The sequence below is a fragment of the Chelonia mydas genome, chromosome 8 (assembly GCF_015237465.2).
Source record: "Chelonia mydas isolate rCheMyd1 chromosome 8, rCheMyd1.pri.v2, whole genome shotgun sequence".
In the NCBI taxonomy this organism is placed as follows: domain Eukaryota; kingdom Metazoa; phylum Chordata; order Testudines; family Cheloniidae; genus Chelonia; species Chelonia mydas.
In genome coordinates this window covers 77,102,684-77,122,788 of record NC_057854.1, presented here as the reverse complement: position 1 = coordinate 77,122,788, position 20,105 = coordinate 77,102,684, and the positions used below count along the sequence as shown (strand labels likewise).

Genomic DNA, 20,105 nt, shown 5'->3' with positions numbered 1-20,105 from the left:
CCGGAGCAGCAAGGGAGCCAGGAGGAGGACTGTGACTCTCTGAGTCATGGCATCACTCCTGATTGCTCCAGAGGTAGCACCAAAATGCAGATCCTTTGGATCCAATGGATAAATGAATCTGAGTTCATTCAGAGTTTTGAAGATGAAGGTAAAGACCCTGAAATGAAGCCCAAATCTGATCAGCACTAATGCAGAGTGCAGACAATTAGTTTTAAAGGCTGTCCTCTCTCCAGACCACTGTGAACATGGAACAAAAAGGAGCTGAAATGGAAAAAGTTTTGAGAAAATTCTGACTTCCTACACAAAGAGGGGAATTTAGCTAATGGGGTCATCTCCTGGGCCCAAGACACTTCCTTTGTCAATGCCAAGTAACTACTTGCCAGGAGCTGCCTGTATGACTGTAAGCGAGGTACAACATACGTGAGTCATATTACTTATCCTTCCAGAGGGAACACCAAAAAGTTGTTTTTTTAAAAAATAATAATATATTTTATTCCGTAAGGGTTAGGAAAGGCTTTTCACGGCAGGGAAAGCAAGGAGATAGAGGGAAAATTCTTCCTCAGATGAATCTAAGTCCCTAGCAAGTTGGTTTACTTGGAGAAAGGAATAATGATGAAAATATAGAAGTTTGCATGTACACACACCTCACTCATTCTAATGCTGCCTTCCTCATCCATTTTTTGTTCTTGTAGCTTTCCCATTTTTTGCTTTGTTTGTATAACATTGTGCTGCAGTTGCTATACTCTGCAACCAAGCTCTCTCAATTTCAAAAAGAACAGAAATAACATAGTTTTCAGAGTAGCAGCCATGTTAGTCTGTATCCGCAAAAAGAAAAGGAGTACTTGTGGCACCTTAGAGACTAACAAATTTATTTGACAATAAGCTTTCGTGAGCTACAGCTCAGATAAATTGGTTAGTCTCTAAGGTGCCACAAGTATTCCTTTTCTTTTTGAGAAATAACATACTTTCTCTCTAATCAAGATCAGATCTAACTCACACGCAGTACTGTTTCTGCAAGATTTTGGAACAACCTGAGATACTGAAGCATGTTACAATGCCATCATCCTTTACTAGGCAGACTGAGTTGGCTTTGCTTTACAATGCCATACGCCAGGAGCCCAGGGAGGAAAATTGAACAGCTTACTGAATTTAGTCTTTTCCAAAACCTTTAATGCCTTGTGCTACATGTACTTGCTGATAGCACTTCATTCTGAGTTAGGTAAAAATATGATGGTAGACTAGAACATTGCCCAATGTGCAGCGCCTGACAACTAAACAGCTGTTTGATCACCGTTTCTGAATCTCACTGCTATGCTTATGCCACTTGGCAGTCTAAGCTTTTTGGTGAGTGATCTGCATTAACAGTCAACCTTAAAACTTCAGATCAATTTCCTGCCTCAGAGCCTTTGTACTAAAAATGTTAGGAAGGGAACATAAGATCTAGAGGTGCGTTAATCATGATTATGTTCAGAAGCACAAGGTTAGAAAGGCAGATGCCCTTGTCCTCTGTTCCACACACTGGGATCTGACTTTCTGTTTTGTTAAAATTTTCTGTCCTTTGAAATAGTATTTGGTAGTAAATCAAAGTAATCTGTGTAAAAGCCTCTGAGGCTACTTATTTGGGATATGTACATCCGGCTGGGGAAATGTATTGATTTTGTAGCAGATAGCTACAGTCTCACTGGAACCTTCAAAGGTGCAGTTGACAGACTCCAGAATGAACTGAATATTAGAAAGAGAAAACATGTTGGCATCACTGCTTTATCCACAACTCAAAGATACAAATATCATGGGCCAAATTCTGCTTTCAGAAACACCACAGTAAATTAAGAGTAATTATTCTAGAGTACACCAGTATGATGTACCAAAATTCCACCCCATGTTTCTCATCTAAGATGACAGAGTGCTGGCAGGACGTTCTCATAAGCAAAGTGTTGGAAGTCAGTCTTCTTCCACCTTCTTCCCAGATGCCATGTGATGACACTACTCCTGTTAAAAAACAAAATGTTTTCCTGAATCATCAGTGTACAAAAGACGTGCATTAAACTTTGAGATGCAGACTGACACGGGACCAGCAGTAAACAGCATGCTCACACCTGCACCATTATTGGGTGAAAATGAATACATATACTCTATGAACGGCTGTAAGGATCCACGGGTCTAGAATGTGTAATTGTGGGGTCCTTGGATGACTGATACTTCCACATCACCACTGGGGAGCCAGTTAAAGGAGCATCCAACAAATACTGGAGGGTTATACACCTCAGGAAGTACTGCCCAAAAACACCAGAGTGACACAGAACCCTGTGAACACCTGTTTGGTCCTCACCAACTATTTAAACCAAGAAGCTGCCGCAGAGAGCTGTCTGAGCAACAGTGCAGACTCCAGCTTGCTGCTGCTACCAACCCTGTCGTTTGCCTTGTCTTGATCCTGATTCCTGCCATTGATCCTGGCCCCGCTTGACCTTGATACGTATCTCCTGACTTGGCTTGGTAACTAGTCTTGACTCCTGCCTTCGATCCCTGTCCAGGGGACACTACTGTTCCAACTGCCTATGCCCCAGCCATTACAATGCCATTTCCATGATCATTGGTCAGGTAGCTGCCAAATGTCTCTTCTCATATTCCATCTTCACAGGTGACCTTGATATACACATAGCCTGCTACATGTAAAGGAAGGTAGCTAGAGAACTGGTGGTAAAAACATTATGCTGGGTGTAAATGACTGTGACATTAAGAGTGTTTGAAGTCTGATGCCATTGCTGTCCAAAATGCAACAAAGAGGTTCTTTATTTCCAGCATAGCATCTGGTGAACAAGACTTAACAGATCTCTTCTGAATAGTAGATGTCATGCTGCCTCCCACAAGTAGCACAGCTGAGCATTTGCTGGGAGTTTTTATTCTGTTTTGCAGATAAGATCGCCTGGATTTGGAGCAAGATGCAGTTGAGACGACAGCACACCCTCGTGCAGGAACTGTTGGACTCACTATTGTATGGTTTCATTTTCTTCTCTGTGAGGGCAGACCAGATGGAGAGCTCATTTAAATCAAGATTGGATTTTTTTCTAAAATAGATGCTCTAAGGATTATTTTCAGGAAGTTCTATGACCTGTGCTGTACAGGAGGTCAGACTAGATGATCGCAATGGTCCTTTCTGGCCTTGGGATCTATGAAGCTATGTGCCCCATAGCTCTCTTCTCTGAAGTACTGCAGAGTTCCATTTTGTCACTCCTCCAACATGTATGTGATGCTTTTAAGGGGGGGATGATAATGAGGTAGCGTGGACTAAGGCAATTCCAGTATCTGGAGCAAACTCAGGGCTAGGCTCTTTGGCTGCTAAGGACACGAGCCTTACACAGTGTAAAACGGCCTTAAAACAGCTGGTGATTCCTCACAGAAAATTCCCCATGTATGGGGAATCTTCACTGATGCAGGGCTGCCGGAGATAGTGTAGCCACCTCCTATACCAGCCGCTCCCCCTCAGTGCAAGAGGGAGGTGGGAGCATGATGGAGCTCAGCTCCATTATACCTGATTCTCCCCTAGTGTAAGAGGCCTTATACCAGCAGCATAATTTAGAGGACAACTCCACTTGGGCAGCACTGAACAGGGAGCCACAACTAGGCTGCACTCATGGCTGTGCTCAGACATAGCGGAGAATAAAGACTTCTGTCTCTGCTTTACTGGATCTGGTTGGTGTGGTTGACCAGTTTATTCAGTGACATGCTGGGATTGGGATTTTGATGAGTGTGAACAGCCCTCTGGATTTGGATGGATTATGCTGGTAGGCTGGGGGAAATAGCCAGAAGAAATATCTGTGATGATACCAGCTCCCTCAGCTAAGGTACCTTGCCAACTTTTCTTTCTCCAGATTCATAACTTGGCGTTTCATTGGATGAGGGAGATGTTTCTGAAGGTCAAGAAAGACGTATGGGCCAAATGGTGTTTTAATAATCTGAACATGGCCTTTTCTTTTGAAATTAACACTTAACACAGTGGCTTCACACTACTGTCATCTTGAGATCGGATTGCTGCAAAGGACTATGTGGTGCTCCTCCTTATATCAATTGGAAATTTCAGCTGGTGAATACGGTGGTGGCCTCTCTGTTAAGTGGTGGTTCTTGCATGGAGCATGTAACACTTGTGCTTCATCACTTTCACTTCCCCTTCATTTGGGAGAGTCTATTTAAGATGCTAGTTCTGATCTATCAAACCATAAATGGTTTGGGGTGCTGGGTACTTCAAAGACTACCTCTCTGTCCATGTGGGATACTAAACAGCTGATTAAGGGCTTTATCAGTGAGGAATCCTTCAACTTTGCAATTTGCTTCTTAAACTGGTACACCAGAGCCTGAATTTGTTGACCTTCAGGTCATGTCACAATGTCTATCTGTTTTCCAATGCTTTTCCTGAGGGGGAGGGCTAAGTGGTTGATGGATACTGTCAGTTATGTGGGATCTGAGAGGGGTTTTACTCTTTGAGGTCTACAATATAGATGAAAAGCATTATATAAATGCAAAGTATTGTTATTATTACTCTATAAATTCTTAATAGTCTCTCTTTTTCAAACCTTTATGAAGTAGGTTTTTGAGAATGGCGGAGCTAGTTGTGTCTTCTGATGCCCTTCATAGTATTGACCTCACATTCACTATCCTTTCTTTGAAAAATGTTTTACTCAGTTTGCTTTTCTTTTTCCTGATGTTTCCAATTTTTGTTTATGCATCCCCCGCGTCCAGACTTTTCACCATAGTTCAAAGAACTTTGTCTATTTAGCATCTTGAAAATTCACTCAAAGCCCCGTTAATCTTTTCCTCTAGCAAAGAGAATTGCAATTTTCCATTCCCCATAAATTAAACATCCTTTCCATGGGGGTCAATCCTGCTACATTTTGCCTCTGCAGGAGGTGGGGAAATTACTTACATGAGTTCTTCCCAAAAGTAACTCCACATCTCCAGACACACAGCACAACTTGCCTTATCTTCCCAAGGCAGCATGACCTTTTCTCTTACAGGTCTGCCTGCTGTGCAGCTAGCATCTGCAGCCAGAAGGTCACCTACATTCTTTGCTGGACCTTGTATTTTATTATTCTTGTTGCCAGTTTTTGTACTACTTGTATCTACTTAGTTTCCCTTCTGTGGTACTGAATGCTGTCCACAATTGGGCATACTTGTTTAAATGTACTTTAACAGGTCATTTATGAAGTGCTAGGATTATTTTTTAAGGGTTTGTGTTCTATGCCTCTGCTTACTCTGGTTTGTCATTTTGACACTAACCCGACATTGTGCTGTTAACAGCTTCTCTGTTTTTGCTGAATTTTTGCAGTGATTTTGGCAGGGAGAAATGTTCATTAATTTTTCCCCCAGCTATTCATAGTCTGTTACTGCCTGGATGAACACTAGCATTACTAAACAATAACACAGCCCTAGCAGGCAACGGTTTTAATCTCAGAGAATTTCAGTTTTATGGCACAAAACCCAAAAAACAATCACTTTCTTAAAATGTCTGAAGTTATCCATGCACTGGGATGCACTCTATACAACACAGATGTGGTATTTGTTTTGATGTGCTTGAAGCAACATGGTTTCAAAGATTTGCCAACCACCAATAATTTAAGCATATGAAACCCACATGCCAGCACAGTGAGATTTTTTTTTCCTCCTCACCCAGAGGCAATTTTCTCAGTAGTTGTAGCCAGTGTTTCTTTTGGGATGCTTTCCAAAAGATTCTCTCTCACTGGTATTGTAAATTTACTCTGGCTGGTGTCCCTTATTAAATTAACCAACCACTGTCTAAATGGATCTATTGATTCCATAGCAGATGATTATCTCATCAGCAAAGAGATCTATCAAAACACGTCAGTTTCTGATTCTGCTCAACCAAACCACACCAGCCAAAAATGGAACCTCACCATATAAACCAAGGTGAAACAGATGCAGCTTTTACGTTAAAATCATCCCTACTTTGAACAGCTGACAGGTTTTATACTACAAGACAATATGCTGACAATAGCTTTGTTCAAGGCTTCATCACAGCAGCGTTTCAGTTTCCTTTATTCTTATTTGGATCATACAGAACTCAGCCATCCCAGCCAAGTACCTTTTTGTTCTTGTTCTCTTTGGGCACAATCATACGGGCGTCAGGAAGAATTTTTTATTTTTATATTATATTGTACAATGAGCTAGCTCCATTGTGGGGATGTAGTGTTTCATCATCTTCTGAGGCATCACTTTTTAGATTATATGGATCAGTTGGTCTCATCCAGTGTTTGACAATTCTGTGTTCTGATGTCAACTTTGAACCAAATCCAAAGCAATGCCTTATTAATATTACGGTATGTCTTTCCTTCATCTCTGCAACCACTTTTTAAATCTGGTTACATTTGCCTTAACTATGGAATTTTGATCCTGATGAAAGTAGTTGATAAACGATTCTGTACAGTACATCACTCTGATTTTAAGCTTTCCTTTGGTTACTTTTTTGGTCAAGGATTGATATGGGCCCATTACAACAGCATGTATTAGACAAATAATATTCTCCCCTCAAGAAAAATTGCAGTATATAGTTACGAGTGTTTTAGCAAAAGGAGCTTATGTGATTCTAGGGTAAGCATCCATAGGTGCCTCAGATAGCTATCCACAAACATGCAGAGAGGAACGGAAGGAATTTTAAATACAGAAAATGGTGAAAATCTCCTACATTTAAAAACATTCTTAAGCAGTTCAAGTTCCAGCAGAAGAATAGTTGGCACCATGATTCATGAGAAGTTGAGAAAATAGGCTGGTTTTAAGAACTTTTCTATTTACTTTTTATTTCATATAGTTCATGAATATTATAGCTGCTAAAGTACATAGAGCTAAATCCAGCAGGCAGCTGAATACTGTTGAAGGAGGTGCACAGAGGCAAAGTGCTAAGCTCTGGCAACCCAGCTTTTGCTCAGCAGCCTTGGAGAGAGAATTCTGGGTAAAGAGAAAAAATATGAACTGTGCTCAAATTCAGATAAGCTTTGACTTTCCAAAGGTGTTTTGCACCTGAGTCACACAGGCACTTTGGAAAATTCCACTGTACGTCCACACTGAAGGAACATGGGAGTAGGGGGAAGGGAGTGTGTTGAGGGACCCAGGGTATAGCCAAGTACTAATAGTCTAAGTGCAATCCTGTACATGGAAATGATAGCCCTGATCCAGCAAGAAGCCTGTGTCTAATTCTATGAACAGTCCCACCGAATCTAGATAAGGGCTTATGTGCACAGCGAGCATTTTCACCATTTCAGGATAACCAGCTGGAGATCTTCTCCAGTTGAGTGTATGGAAAAGCTGACCTTAGAGGGACCGAGAGCAGAAGCTGTCATTTGCGCCAATCATGTAGATAGAAATGCTTGCTACAGCTCCCAAAAAGTCAGCAGCTCAGTGCCCCTTAATATATGCCAGGCAGATGTTCTTGCTGGACCATTAACCACACAGTGCCTGAGTCCCCAGCATATTTCATCTTACTGGATCATGAATAACAAAACACCATGCTTAGAATCCCTCCAGGTAGCTGTGTCTTGCTCACGTTCAACCCTCTTGTGTACCCATGCAGGCTCAAGCTTGTGTTCAGCAGGGCTTACCCTGAGAAAGCTGTTCGCTGGAGAGTAATCCTTTTGATGCCTTGGCCAAAAGCTATAGTTCCATCAGCTTAAAAACAAAACAAAAAAACCAACCAAGAGAGCCAGCTGGAACCAGGGGACAGGAGAATAAAAAAAGGTGACAACCATTAAATTAGTACTTTTAATAAGGTGGACTCCTCATGTAGTTTGTTAATTAACTAACTAAAGTTATGTTAAAAAAAACTTTTGATAACATAGGCAGAGAATTTGCATGCTTTTATTTTGAGATTATTATATTTTCCCCCATGTAGTATAACAACTTTGTTCACTTCAGTTGCAGGTTTATAAGTATATACGTATATATGTTTATAAGTATGTATGTAATCTTGGATGAAAAGGGGAGTCAATGAAGTTCATTTAAAAAAAAAGAAAGATAGGCAAAAAAGTAAATAGGCAAGAGCAATAAACTAAGAGAAAAAATAATCAAATCATCATATGCCAAGTACAGCCCCTAACAAGGTTTGTGGCTGCCATTCCCCTGATCACTTTGCTTGTATATCCCCTTTCTTCCACCCATTGTATTGTCTGATTAGACTGTAAGGGTATGTCTGTACTGCAATATAACACTCAGGGCTTGCCCATGACAGCTGACTGGGGCTTGCAAGGGTCGGGCTGTAGGACTATAAAACTGCAGTGTGGACATTTGGGCTCGGGCTGGAGCCCGGGCTGTCACCCTTTCCCCGTGTGGGGTCCCAGAGCTTGGGCACCTTTCCCCCTTGTGGGGTCCCAGAGCTTGGGCCCCAGCTCAAGCCTGAACAATTGCCAGAGACCCTGGGTTTTTTTCCCCCACTTTCCTCTGCAGCATGGGGCACAGGACACTTACAAGTTTCAATTAGAGTAAAGGGTGGATTCTCTGTAACTTGAAGTCTTTAAAATCATGATTTGAGGACATCAGTAACTCAGCCAGAGGTTATGGGTCTATTACAAGAGTGAGTGGGTGAGGTTCTGTGGCCTGCTATAGGTGTTTCATTGCAGTGTAGACGTACCCTAAAGCCCAGATAGATCTTCAAAGTTTTTTAGGTGCCTAACCAATTGATTTCAAGATCTTTGGATAGGGACTGTTTCTTTTTACAATTTTTTGCATTATCCTGATTGGGGCTTTTGGGCACAACTGTAATACAAAACAAATTATTTCATCTGTTCCAGTATACCACATATTTAGTGGCTGGGATTTTCAATGTTCTTCTCTCTGAATTCAAAAACCAATATCCCTATAATCAGGTGAATTTTAAAAGTTCAGGAAGGAGGCAAGCAAAATGAAGGAATTCACTGGTGTGTCTTTGCTAAATATTATTAGTATTAATACTGTGGAAGTGCTTGGAGGCATAGATCAGATAGGGCCCCATTGTACTTGGCACTACACAAACATAGAGTAAGTCCCTGTCCAGATGATCTTAGTCTAAAAGACAACTTAAAAACTTGTGTGTGTAAGAAAGGCTATGTTCTGCAGTCTGATGGGGGAAAAAAAATGAAATAAGTGTATATTGGCATAGCAATGCTGGTAATGTGGGTAGCAGACCTGACTCCACTTGGTCACATAGCTATTAAGTTTCAGTAAACATTCATCTCTGAATCTCCCCCTGAGAAGAGACCTTGCTCATTTCAATCATAAATATGCACCCCCACCTATTACATCAGCAACCAATTCTCTCCCATCTTTGCACAGATAACTTACCATCATTTACAAAATACACACAGCCCTTTCAAACTGCTTTTTAACTTAGTCAGCCAGCCAATGGTTTTGATATTTATAAACTGTTGAAGTAGTTCTGGGATCAAGCTGTTACTGGTATATATTTTTTTTTTTTTAGATATGTTGACTATCAGATATTAATAAATGTAATATATATGCGCATGCATTAAGTGCCAAGAACATTAAGCACAATTATAACAGTGATAGACTAAACTGGCCTATACCATAATTCTATTCACTTAAGCTAAGTATCCCATAACTCTTTGCATTTGCTGAAACAAGCATTTGCATAAGCAGATAGGAAACTTGTAAACATTAAGATTAATTTGGTCTATATCTTAGTACAAACTAGGGAGGTACCTTCATGGACCAGTACCTGGAAAGCTAGTATCCATAAGATAGATAAAAAAGGAACAGAACAACAAGTTAAGGAACTAGGACAAATGGATGGGTTGGATTTTAATGATGTGTAAACCTGTGAAATCATTGTTTAACTAATACCAGCTGAAATTGTAACTTTGGGGTGCACACCTTCTGCATAAGGCGAATCTAACATTGGTGCACAAGATGGCTTCTTGGAGACTGGCATTGCCCAGAACCTTTGTCCTGTACTACAGTAATAAACCTGACTGACACTGGTTATTTGGTCTCAAGTATATCTCATAACAAACCAAAGTATCGTCAAGCAATTGGCACTACAGTTTATCAATAGATATGATATACGATGTGCAGGTTTATTTTCAAAGCGGGCCAAGTGACTTAAGCTGGACCTGCCTGAGCATTTTAAAAAAATAAATAAATCTTGATTCAGTGGACAGTCCCATGAGCCATACCCCCGGTCCTCCTTCTAGGAGGATTCAGTCCCAAGAGCCCTCCACAGACTTGGGTATGACTGATAAGCTGTTCTGAAAGTTTTCCCAATTGCTCAAACATTTGAAAAGGAGTACTTGTGGCACCTTAGAGACTAACCAATTTATTTGAGCATAAGCTTTCGTGAGCTACAGCTTACTTCATCGGATGCATACTGTGGAAAGTACAGAAGATCTTTTTATACACACAAACCATGAAAAAAAAATCGGTGTTTAACACGGCTGTTACTCTGAAACCTGTCACTTTAGATAAGCTATTACCAGCAGGAGAGTGGGGTGGGGGGAGAGAAAACCTTTTGTAGTGGTAAACACCCATTTTTTCATGGTTTGTGTGTATAAAAAGATCTTCTGTACTTTCCACAGTATGCATCCGATGAAGTGAGCTGTAGCTCACGAAAGCTTATGCTCAAATAAATTGGTTAGTCTCTAAGGTGCCACAAGTACTCCTTTTCTTTTTGCGAATACAGACTAACACGGCTGTTACTCTGAAACCTGTCAAACATTTGAGTTTGTCTGGAGTTCCCAGAAGGCGATTTTCACCCACACAACCTACAGAAGTTTTTCAAAGCACTTTACAGAAAATGGTTGAGAGAAATATAAAGCAAATATCTCAGACAGTGGTGAACCACTGCCAGTACACTTCACAAATAATTAGCTGGAAAAAACTAAAGGAAGACTACATATGAAGGCGTATATTTATCATCACTATGTTAACTGTCTCTTCATTGACTTGAATGAGTTTTGAATCAGGCCCTTAATCTGTAGTTTTCAGTTTACCCATTAAAATGAACTCAAACTGGTAAAATGCCAGATTACAAACTACATTCAATCAAAAGGCAATCTAATTAGGGACTTATTAACAGGAGTGATTCTGAAGCACCCTTTAGACATAATTCCATGGTGTGGAAAGTGAGGGAAACATTTTTTAAAAAATATCACATGCACCTCAGTTTACATGTGGGATATTATCCTGTCTGAGTGCAAGGAGTTAAATCAAAGGAAGCAGGGGAATGAAATGGGAAGCAAAACAATGGCAAAGTTAAGATACAGTCCAGAAAATACTATAGGCCCTTGAGGAAACAATAGGGAAGCTATTAATTGGAGAATCCTTCCAGCCTGGCTCCAACTATGAGGGCAAATGTATTCTTCCCAGACCTGAGCCTAGGGAAGAGGACAGATTGAGTGGGCTGTCAGCTGCCCAGGAAGAAGAATGACAGGCACACAGAGAGACAGAAACTGCAGCAAGCAGGCTGTCATCCCAGCTTAGAGATGGGGGTAACTGGCTGAGAGGAACTCTCCAAAAGCTAATGAGAAAAAAGATTTAAAGCTTAGGTAACGGGAAAATAGGTGTAGCGGCCTTTTTGTTTTTATCCACTGCTGTGTGCTACGTGCCTTTGGGTGAGTAAATATTGCTTTGATTTGAATATGCTGTTTTTGAGTCACTATAATCAGCTACTGCCACAGGCTCCTGGAGGAAAAAGGTTTCCAAATGCCAAACAGGGCCTCTTGTGTTAACATGGCTGGAAAACATGGGGGCTGTAGCCCAGAGATGCAGTCTTCCTGGACTGCAGGAAGCCAGGCCTGATACTGGAGAGGTGCACTCCAAAGGAGAAAGCAGAGCTCACTGTATAACCAGAAAACATGGTTTTAAAACGATTTAAGTCAAACAGAATTACTGCAACATACAGCTCTCAAAATAACTTGTAAAAAAAAAAAAAAAATCTAGAAAGAGCATTTAAGCTTACTGCTTCACCAGTTTTTCCAAGGTTTCCTTGATCTCCTGGTTCTCCCTGTTAATGCAGAAAACAGATTATATATTTCGCTTCTTGCAGGAGGGTGTTTTACACTTCTCCATTTTCCCAAATTCCCTTTTTGTGTTTCATTTTCTATATAAAACCTAAGCAGTAAAATTATACAAATTAAACAAAAACAATGGTTTTGCCTGTATGATCAGGTATTCTTTGGTTCTCTTTTTAATCCCCCTCTTACATTCATATCTTCCTTTTGTCAAATGGAACTTAAATATAAATACACTATATAATTCTCTTTATTAGTTCATAACCACTTCTAAAAGCAAATGTTATTTGTAAATAGTCTGTTAACTTATTTATATCAATTTGACAATACACCATATAGGGCAATTATCTGCATAAAGTATAATAATATTACTCAGATATTTAACTCTTCGATTTCTTTTCCAAATTTGCACTGTTCCACATTTATGATGGTTTTGCGAGACACCCTACTCTATACAACAGCTGGAAAAAAATTCTAAAAAACTCAGGTTACTCTTCCAAAATGCTACATTAGAAAGAGATAGGAGTATTAGAGAAGAAATTCTGCTCCCACTTATTACACTGTAAGTCTTGCAAATCCATAGAACTCCATGGAGTCATGGTGGATTTACACTGATGTATTTTACAGCAGAACTTTACAAGAGAATGTCACTGTATTAATTATCTTGCTAACACTACATAAGTGGCAGTATCAGCCCTGTTGTCCCATCAAATACTGATTTGAAGAGCACTTGCTGTTATGGTGGCTCAGCTGTGAGGCATTGGGCTTCCCTGCAGCTAGAGCATCGGTGTGCAAGTAGCTGCAGCATCAGTGCCATGGAAGTCCTTTAAATGCAAAGTGACTGAGCTCACACCAGCCTTCCCCTGCACATACTCCAATCCTCTCCTTTCTTCCTGCCTCCACACTCCTATGTCCCCAACATTCATACTAACCCTCCTCAAATTGCCACTTATCTTCCCCTCTGAGCCATATGGAGGGACAGCAGGTGCCATTCATGTCCCCCAATCCTGTTGGGAGTATTCTTTGTTCTCCCAACTGAGGAGCCTGCAAGTAAGCAGATTCACTGGCTAGATGTAGGTCAATGAGTGGCCTCCTCTCAGGTGCCCCTTGTGGCCACAGGGCCAATCTGCAAGTGGTCCCACACCTCAGTTTTCCTCTTGAATTCACAGTAAGTCCAATACAAGCATGTCCTCAAGTCCATCACAGTTTGTTAACCAAAACACAGTGCAAACATCCCAAGTCACACAACATAGTTCACATCATCCCTGTTCATGTAATCTTAAAAACCCAGCTCCTTTCTCACCATCCCAGTGTCTTCCAATAGACCCAGACTCTTTATCAGTTGTTCTCTGTCCCACCACCAGGACTGCCACCCGAGCCCTTCCTTCTAGGGCACAATCCCCCTCTTCCCAGTGGCAACTCCCACAGCCTCTCCGCTGAAAGCCTCATCTGATTCCTCTGAGACCCAGCTCCCCAGCAAGGAGATGCCAGCACCAGCAGGTAAGGCCCTCTACTGCTCCCCTCCCTTCAGCCCTCTGGATCCAGCAAGCATCTCCATCTGCTGCTCCTTCCCTCTCCAATCCTGGCTTGGGGAAACCTGCCAGCAAAACCCTTGCTGCTCTCCTGCTTTCAGTCCTCTCCTAGGAATTATTCTTCCTGACTGAACCAGTCTTCTCTAACCCCCTTAACTCACTCTCAGGCCTCTTATGTTTCCCAGATGGTGCCTTGCCCTCTTAATTGGCCCAAATAGGGAGCAGCTGTACTGGAACAGGAGTGTTGAGCCCAATTTCCTTTAGTCCTATTGGAAACCCTGTTACAATGTATCTCTCTCGCACAAGCACATACGTACGTCTGCGGGCACTCTAACCAGGGGTGCTTGAACAATTTTTATAGTAGGGGGAGCTGTTGATGGAAACCATGTATTTGGTGTTTGTTATTACTAACTACTTCAAGGGAGGGTGTGTGGCAGCACCCCCAGTTCCAGCACCACTGACTCAAACTATATTCCATTTTCATATATAAAACCCAGTAGTATTACCTTCAAGCCTTCTGATCCAGGTTCACCTGCATACCCTTTCCGACCTGGCCTTCCCTAAAATAATAAACAAAATTAAAGATTTCTAATATTTGACTTTTACAAAAAATATATCTCCATTTCCTAATTTCTCTATTTATCAAAGGGTCTCTCTCAAAGAGATTTCATTAACTGTATTAAATGTTTAAATATAATATACTGTCTACTAACTTTATTGTACCGTGCATTTTACAGCCACTTTTCTGAAAATATGCTATTGAATATAAAAGAAAATACAGTACAATCAACAAAACCTGTATCAACTTTTACAACAGCCAATGGTTTATTAGAGAAAATTCATCAAAACCCAAGGATGTAACATCCACTTCAATTTCAGTTATAAGAGACCATTAAGGTGGCAAAGAACAGAAAGGAGCTAAGTCACTGCTGTCATAACACCACTGAAGCAGGGGGAGTAATACTACCAGAGAATTTAATGACAGGTGTTCCAACTCTCTTTTCTCTATCAGACAGAATCAGCTCAAATTTCTTCTCTCCTTTGCTCAGAAGGAGTATTGTAAATTTCAGCTCCTGAGTGGTTTTACCTTTGGTTCGATGATTATACTTGTTGACAAATCCTGCTGCTATAACTACTTAATTGTAGCATATTGTTAGCTGAGGAGAAGTATGGTACCATTAATCAGACTGAGAGACCACAGATGAGGAGGCCTTTAGAAGCCTTTTACTGTGACCCGCTCAAGCTGCTGCCATCGCACAAAACAAAAAGGCACAGAAAGACAAAAAGGGGATTCTTCTTCTGAATTTTCACTTGGCTATTTGTAAAACTTTAATTGTGCCAAGGACAGTCTTATTTTTATTGTGCCATTTATTTTTTTCAAATATGTTTTATTTCCTCCTCAGAATAACTTGCAGCCTAGAAATCTTAGCCCAGCACAGTCACATAACTGCAGTGACACGTTAGTCTCCCTAAGCGATGGCAGCTTTATTTACCACACTTCTGTTGAATGTCCCCAAATTTCAATTAAGACTGCTTATCCAAATGTAAAGGTTTTCAGAACAACTGTATTTTAAAAGGACCGTCTTGTTTTTCTAGAAATACACCATGATACTGCAAAAGTACAGTACGTCACTGCAAGTTATGGAGATAACATGGCATATGCTGAGGATTATATCACACTTGGGACTGCAAAATGCCGAACACAATTACCCATGCCATTTGCAGTTAGCAGCTGCAAGTAAAATACATCGTGGAGCTCCTTGGTGCACAGTGAAAGCATGGCTGCTGCACAAGCGTGTACAGGGTGGGTACTCTGTAGACCAATGTGTGTGTGCAGGAGGTAGATACTGAAGTCTTCCTCCTGGCTGACTCCTTTGGGGTGGCTAGTCTCATCCTGTCCCTGTGCTCAGGGGAGCACAAACACTATAACTGTGCCCAGTACCTAATGAATGCAAACTATGTCTGAGAAGCTTGCAGTCCAAACACTCAAAACAAATATATACTAGGAGAATGGTGATGCTATACATCAGGGGTGGGCAAACTTTTCAGCCTGAGGGCCACATTGGGGTTGCAAAACTGTATGGAGGGCCGGGTAGGGAAGGCTGTGCCTCCCCAAACAGCCTGGCCCTGCCCCCATCTGCCCCCTTCCACTTCCCACGCCCTGACTGCCCCCCTCAGAACTCCCAACCCACCCAACCCCCCAGCTCCTTTTCCCCTGACCGCCCCCTCCTGGGACCCCCTGCCCCATACCACCCCACCCGGGACCCCACCCTCATCCAACCCCCCCTTCTCCTTGTCCCCTGACTGCCCTGACCCCTATTCACACCCCCATGCCCTGACAGGCCCCCCCCCCAGGACTCCCACACCTATCCAACCCCCCTCGTTCCTTGTCCCGACTGCCCCCCCCAAACCTCAGCCCCATCCAACCACCCCTGCTCCCTGTCCCCTGACTGGTCTGACCCCTACCTACACCCCCTGACAGGTCCTCCAGACCTCCCACACCGATCCAACTACCCCCTGCCCCCTGTTGCCTGACTGCCCCCCAAGACCTCTCTGGCCCTGGCCCCCTTAGCATGCTGCTCAGAGCAGCATGTCTGGCAGCTGTGCCGCCTGGCTGGAGCCAGACACGCTGCTATGCTGCCCTGCAGGAGCGTGCTGCTCCGCTGCCCAGAACGCTGCCCATGCGGCAGTGTAGCTGCGGGGCGGGGGGACAGCAGGGGAGGGGCCGGGAGCTAGCCTCCCCAGCCAGGAGCTCAACGGCCAGACAGGACGGTCCCGCGGGCCGGATGTGGCCCGCGGGCTGTAGTTTGCCCACCTCTGCTTTACATAATGGACTCCTCTTAAAGGCTGATTGACAATACCACTGTAGGTGAAAAGCCTTAAAAGGGAAACTACAAGTATTGTACAGATACTTGAAGTTCTCCTTAGCAGGAATTTTCAGTCTTTTGAGCATAACAGCTGCAACAGACGGAATGATTGTGATTATAGGATCAATAGTCTGCACTGGGACCTTCACTTACAGTATACCCATCAAAATCAGGGCAAAGTGCAATCAAAGCAATGGGCACTAAGCTACCTACTTATTTCTCAGGGCAAGGGCACAATCTAGGTCTTGGGTTCTGTTACCTTGATTTCTCTGTGACTGTATCTATCCCTCAGTGCCAATGTCTGGGCATGTTCCCTGACTACCTGAGCAGTCAATGTATGTTTTGAGACTATATATTCTTACTAAGTTCCCATGATACACACTTTAATCCCATTTTTTTCTGGCAGCCACAATAACCCTATAAGCATTCCATTTTGTTACACAACTTTCAACAAGTCCGGACAGACAAGTGCTTTGGTAATATTCTTTAGTTGTTATAAATGGGTTAAATACAACCCAGGGTAGCAGTGCTGCCAGAGAGGAGGCAGTTACTGAAGTCAACCCATTTGAAACAATCTTTGGCTGGCACCTTCCATTTGCTGAAGTTGCAGTTCCAGTTTATGATCAGCAGGCCCAGTGCCATCTTAACATGAGGACATAAGTGCAGGTGCAGAAGAGACCATATGGGAGCATCAAATGAGTTATTTGAGGGCATGATTCCAAGTCAGAAGTACTGAAACTGTATCTCATTCTGACTTTACAAACTCCGCGTTAAGGGCTATGCTGTCACTACCCTGCTCAGTGTTGGTTCAACCTTTCCACATTGGATCCAGTTACGTGGGAGTGGAATGGAGAGAGGTATGGTAATAAAGCCTAGGGCTTTGCGAAGAGTGTCGGCAGAACCGGAGAAAGCATGGTTTGCAGGAAAGTCACATTTCTATACATGGGTCAATGATGCGAGGGCTATAAGTGATGGGTTTCTACAGACTATTGCATGCACAGGGGCTGTGAAACTATTCTGTTGGAAACAGACCTGTGTTATTTACACCCACTAGCTCACAATATATCATAGTTTTACTTGGAATTCCCACGAGAAAAATCTAACCTTCTAAAATGTAATGATATACGACTAAATATTTATCATTCATTTCTACAGATTGTGAAGCAGTTTCTGCAACCCTTCTATTGTGCAGCACTTACTCCTCATTAAAGTAAATGGGACTAGTTCTATAAGTGTTACGCAACCTAAGTAACGGTTGAAGAATCTGGCTTTATAGGATAATTGGTGTCATGTGATAAATTAATTAAGGGGCACTTAAAGTTAGGATTGATATGGCTCAGCTACAGGAGTTAGTTTATTGCAAATTTGCCATGCTAGCCAAGAACAATTTACAGTCTGTATTCTAATTGCAAAGAATAACCCTGAAATCCATGCCTATTGTTTCGAGTTGCTCAATAAATCTGAATACGTAAAACTTAAATTGGAGGAAAACATTCTTTTGAGTGATTAATTTAATAGTTCACTTGCTCTTGGAAACTGCAGTTATGAGGTTAATAGTCTACCTGATGTTTTACTTTGTGGACTTTGTTGTGCCAACTTGTATTACATTGTCGCCTCTTCATATTAGCAAGCAAGTTTTCATACACAGAATCTCACTTACAATTTCTTCAGGGGAAAAATGGTTGGAGCTTGCTCTGAATCATCTCATTGGATGAATCGGTATTAAAGTATCCATACCACATACACACATTTCACAAAGTAACAGAATTTAGCAGGTTCCCGTGTAATTATTCCCCCCCCCATATTTCCTTTCCAATCATTGTTAATTGCCAAGATATTTTGGGTCCAGTTCAGATTAAACATGTACAACTGTGTGTAAGTCTCTTGGTCAAATTTCCCAACTACATAAATGGCAGTACAGGTCACACATCAGATGAAAATTGATCATAAAATGGGTGAAAGTGGATGTAAGTGAGAAAGTAATGTAAAACTGAACACAGATTTGACAAGAAAACATAAGATGTAAGATAAAGTAAGGGTGGCCTCTCCTAATCCTACATCATTCTTGGAAAAGGAACTTTAATGAAGTAAAAAAACCTAAGGAAAATGATTTTTTTCTTAATGAATGAATGGAATGTGCCAAGCCCCCCTTCAGGGAAGAGAAATCAAGTGCACCCCTTTCACCCTCAAAATGGCCTATCCATTTTAATTTCTACATTCTACATGTTGCCCTCCTAACCCTGGCTAGTCCTTCACATGACCATAGCCCACAGAAAGACATGCACCACACTTTGGGATATGCTGCTATAACAGAATGATTTTAAATGCTCAGGGAACTTTGCTGGGACATTCTACACCTTCCTAGGAGGAACTGGTTGACAGGCTAATATATCATTTCACAGATTATTTGTGGCTTTTTCTCTTCATCTGTCTCTCACATTGGTAATCAGGGAATATCCAGTAATATACTGTTTAAATTCATTCTAATGTTCTGAAAGATTCAAATCAGTGACTAAATGGCAAGTTAATCCATTTTCCCCTCCAATAATAATAAGGTACAAAACCCATAACCAGCTGATTGACTGACCTACAGTGACATAGTGATATTAATGTCTGGATAAACTTTATGACTGTTTGTTAACTGTGATTAAATTGAATATGCAGAGGCATCTCTTACATGTGGCATCTATTGTATTTTCACAAGCAAAATAAGCTAAAATGAAAATCAGAATACGCTACTCTACATAGAGTACAAGAACATATAAAAGAACAATCCAGGCATTTGTCACTGAGCTAGTATGAGAGGGAAGGTTTTGGTAAGTGGTGAGCCTGGCAGCTGGATTTTACGTGGAGTTGGCAGTTCAAAAAACTCTCTTTATAATTAGCCAAAGGGAAACACCTGGAACTTTAGATTTGGATCTGGATGTTGAATCCTGGAGTTCAGCAAGGAGAGATCCTGTGCTTTGGTTCTACCTGTTTAAGATATATGGGAATTCCAATCCAGACCTAAATTTGGGATCTGCAATCTGGGTTCAGGTTCATCTCATTCGTTCAATAGCTGGTAGTGGAATTTGTTTGGGGCACTTGTCATTGTGAAGATTTGGTCCCAAGTTGATCTTGTAGATTTATAGAGGGGATCTTTGCACATGCCTAAGACTGGCCATGACACTAATGTCTTTCACCTGTAGATAATAGGGGCATATTAGATATAAAAAATAGATGAGATATTGAAGAAGAACAGAAAAAAATTCTGAGTTTGGCCATTGACATCAATGGGAGGAGGATCATAACTGTAATCCCTTTGTTTCTTTAGTATGGTAAATTCTCTAATAACATTAGCTTTCATAATGTGTTTTGAAAACTCTGTTCATGAAACTTGGAACCAAACACTGTGAAAAGCAAGACATGTAAATAGCTTGTTGATTTGGATCTGAACAAGCATCCAGGCTTGTTCAACCATATTTGGGGTACATTTGATCGAGGCCCATCCTCACTCCCATGTAACCATCCAATCTCCCCCAACCCATTTTATGAGAAGAGGTGCAGAGGCAAGGGTAGGCAGGAGTGGGGGAAGTGTGAGGAAGGAAAAGGGATCCAGGGGTAGGAATAGGAAGAAGTAAGCTGGCAAGAGGTCCTGAGACTGCCTCAGGCAGAGGAAACAGAAGTATCCAGGCCACAGTAGCTGGGTCCCTGAAGCAAGGGGA

At 41.8% G+C, this 20,105-nt stretch overlaps 1 protein-coding gene across 2 annotated transcripts in view; it reads right to left on the bottom strand.

Moving 5' to 3' along the window:
- Window positions 1–20,105, bottom strand: part of COL24A1 (collagen type XXIV alpha 1 chain) — a 235,788-nt gene that overhangs the window by 91,971 nt on the left and 123,712 nt on the right. For both annotated transcript variants that reach the window (XM_037906297.2, XM_043552998.1), the window contains exons 23-24: window positions 14,041–14,094; window positions 11,951–11,995 (exon numbers count right to left, since the gene is read on the bottom strand). In XM_037906297.2, the coding sequence (XP_037762225.1) occupies window positions 11,951–11,995; window positions 14,041–14,094 (99 nt within the window). The remainder of the gene's footprint in view (window positions 1–11,950; window positions 11,996–14,040; window positions 14,095–20,105) is intronic.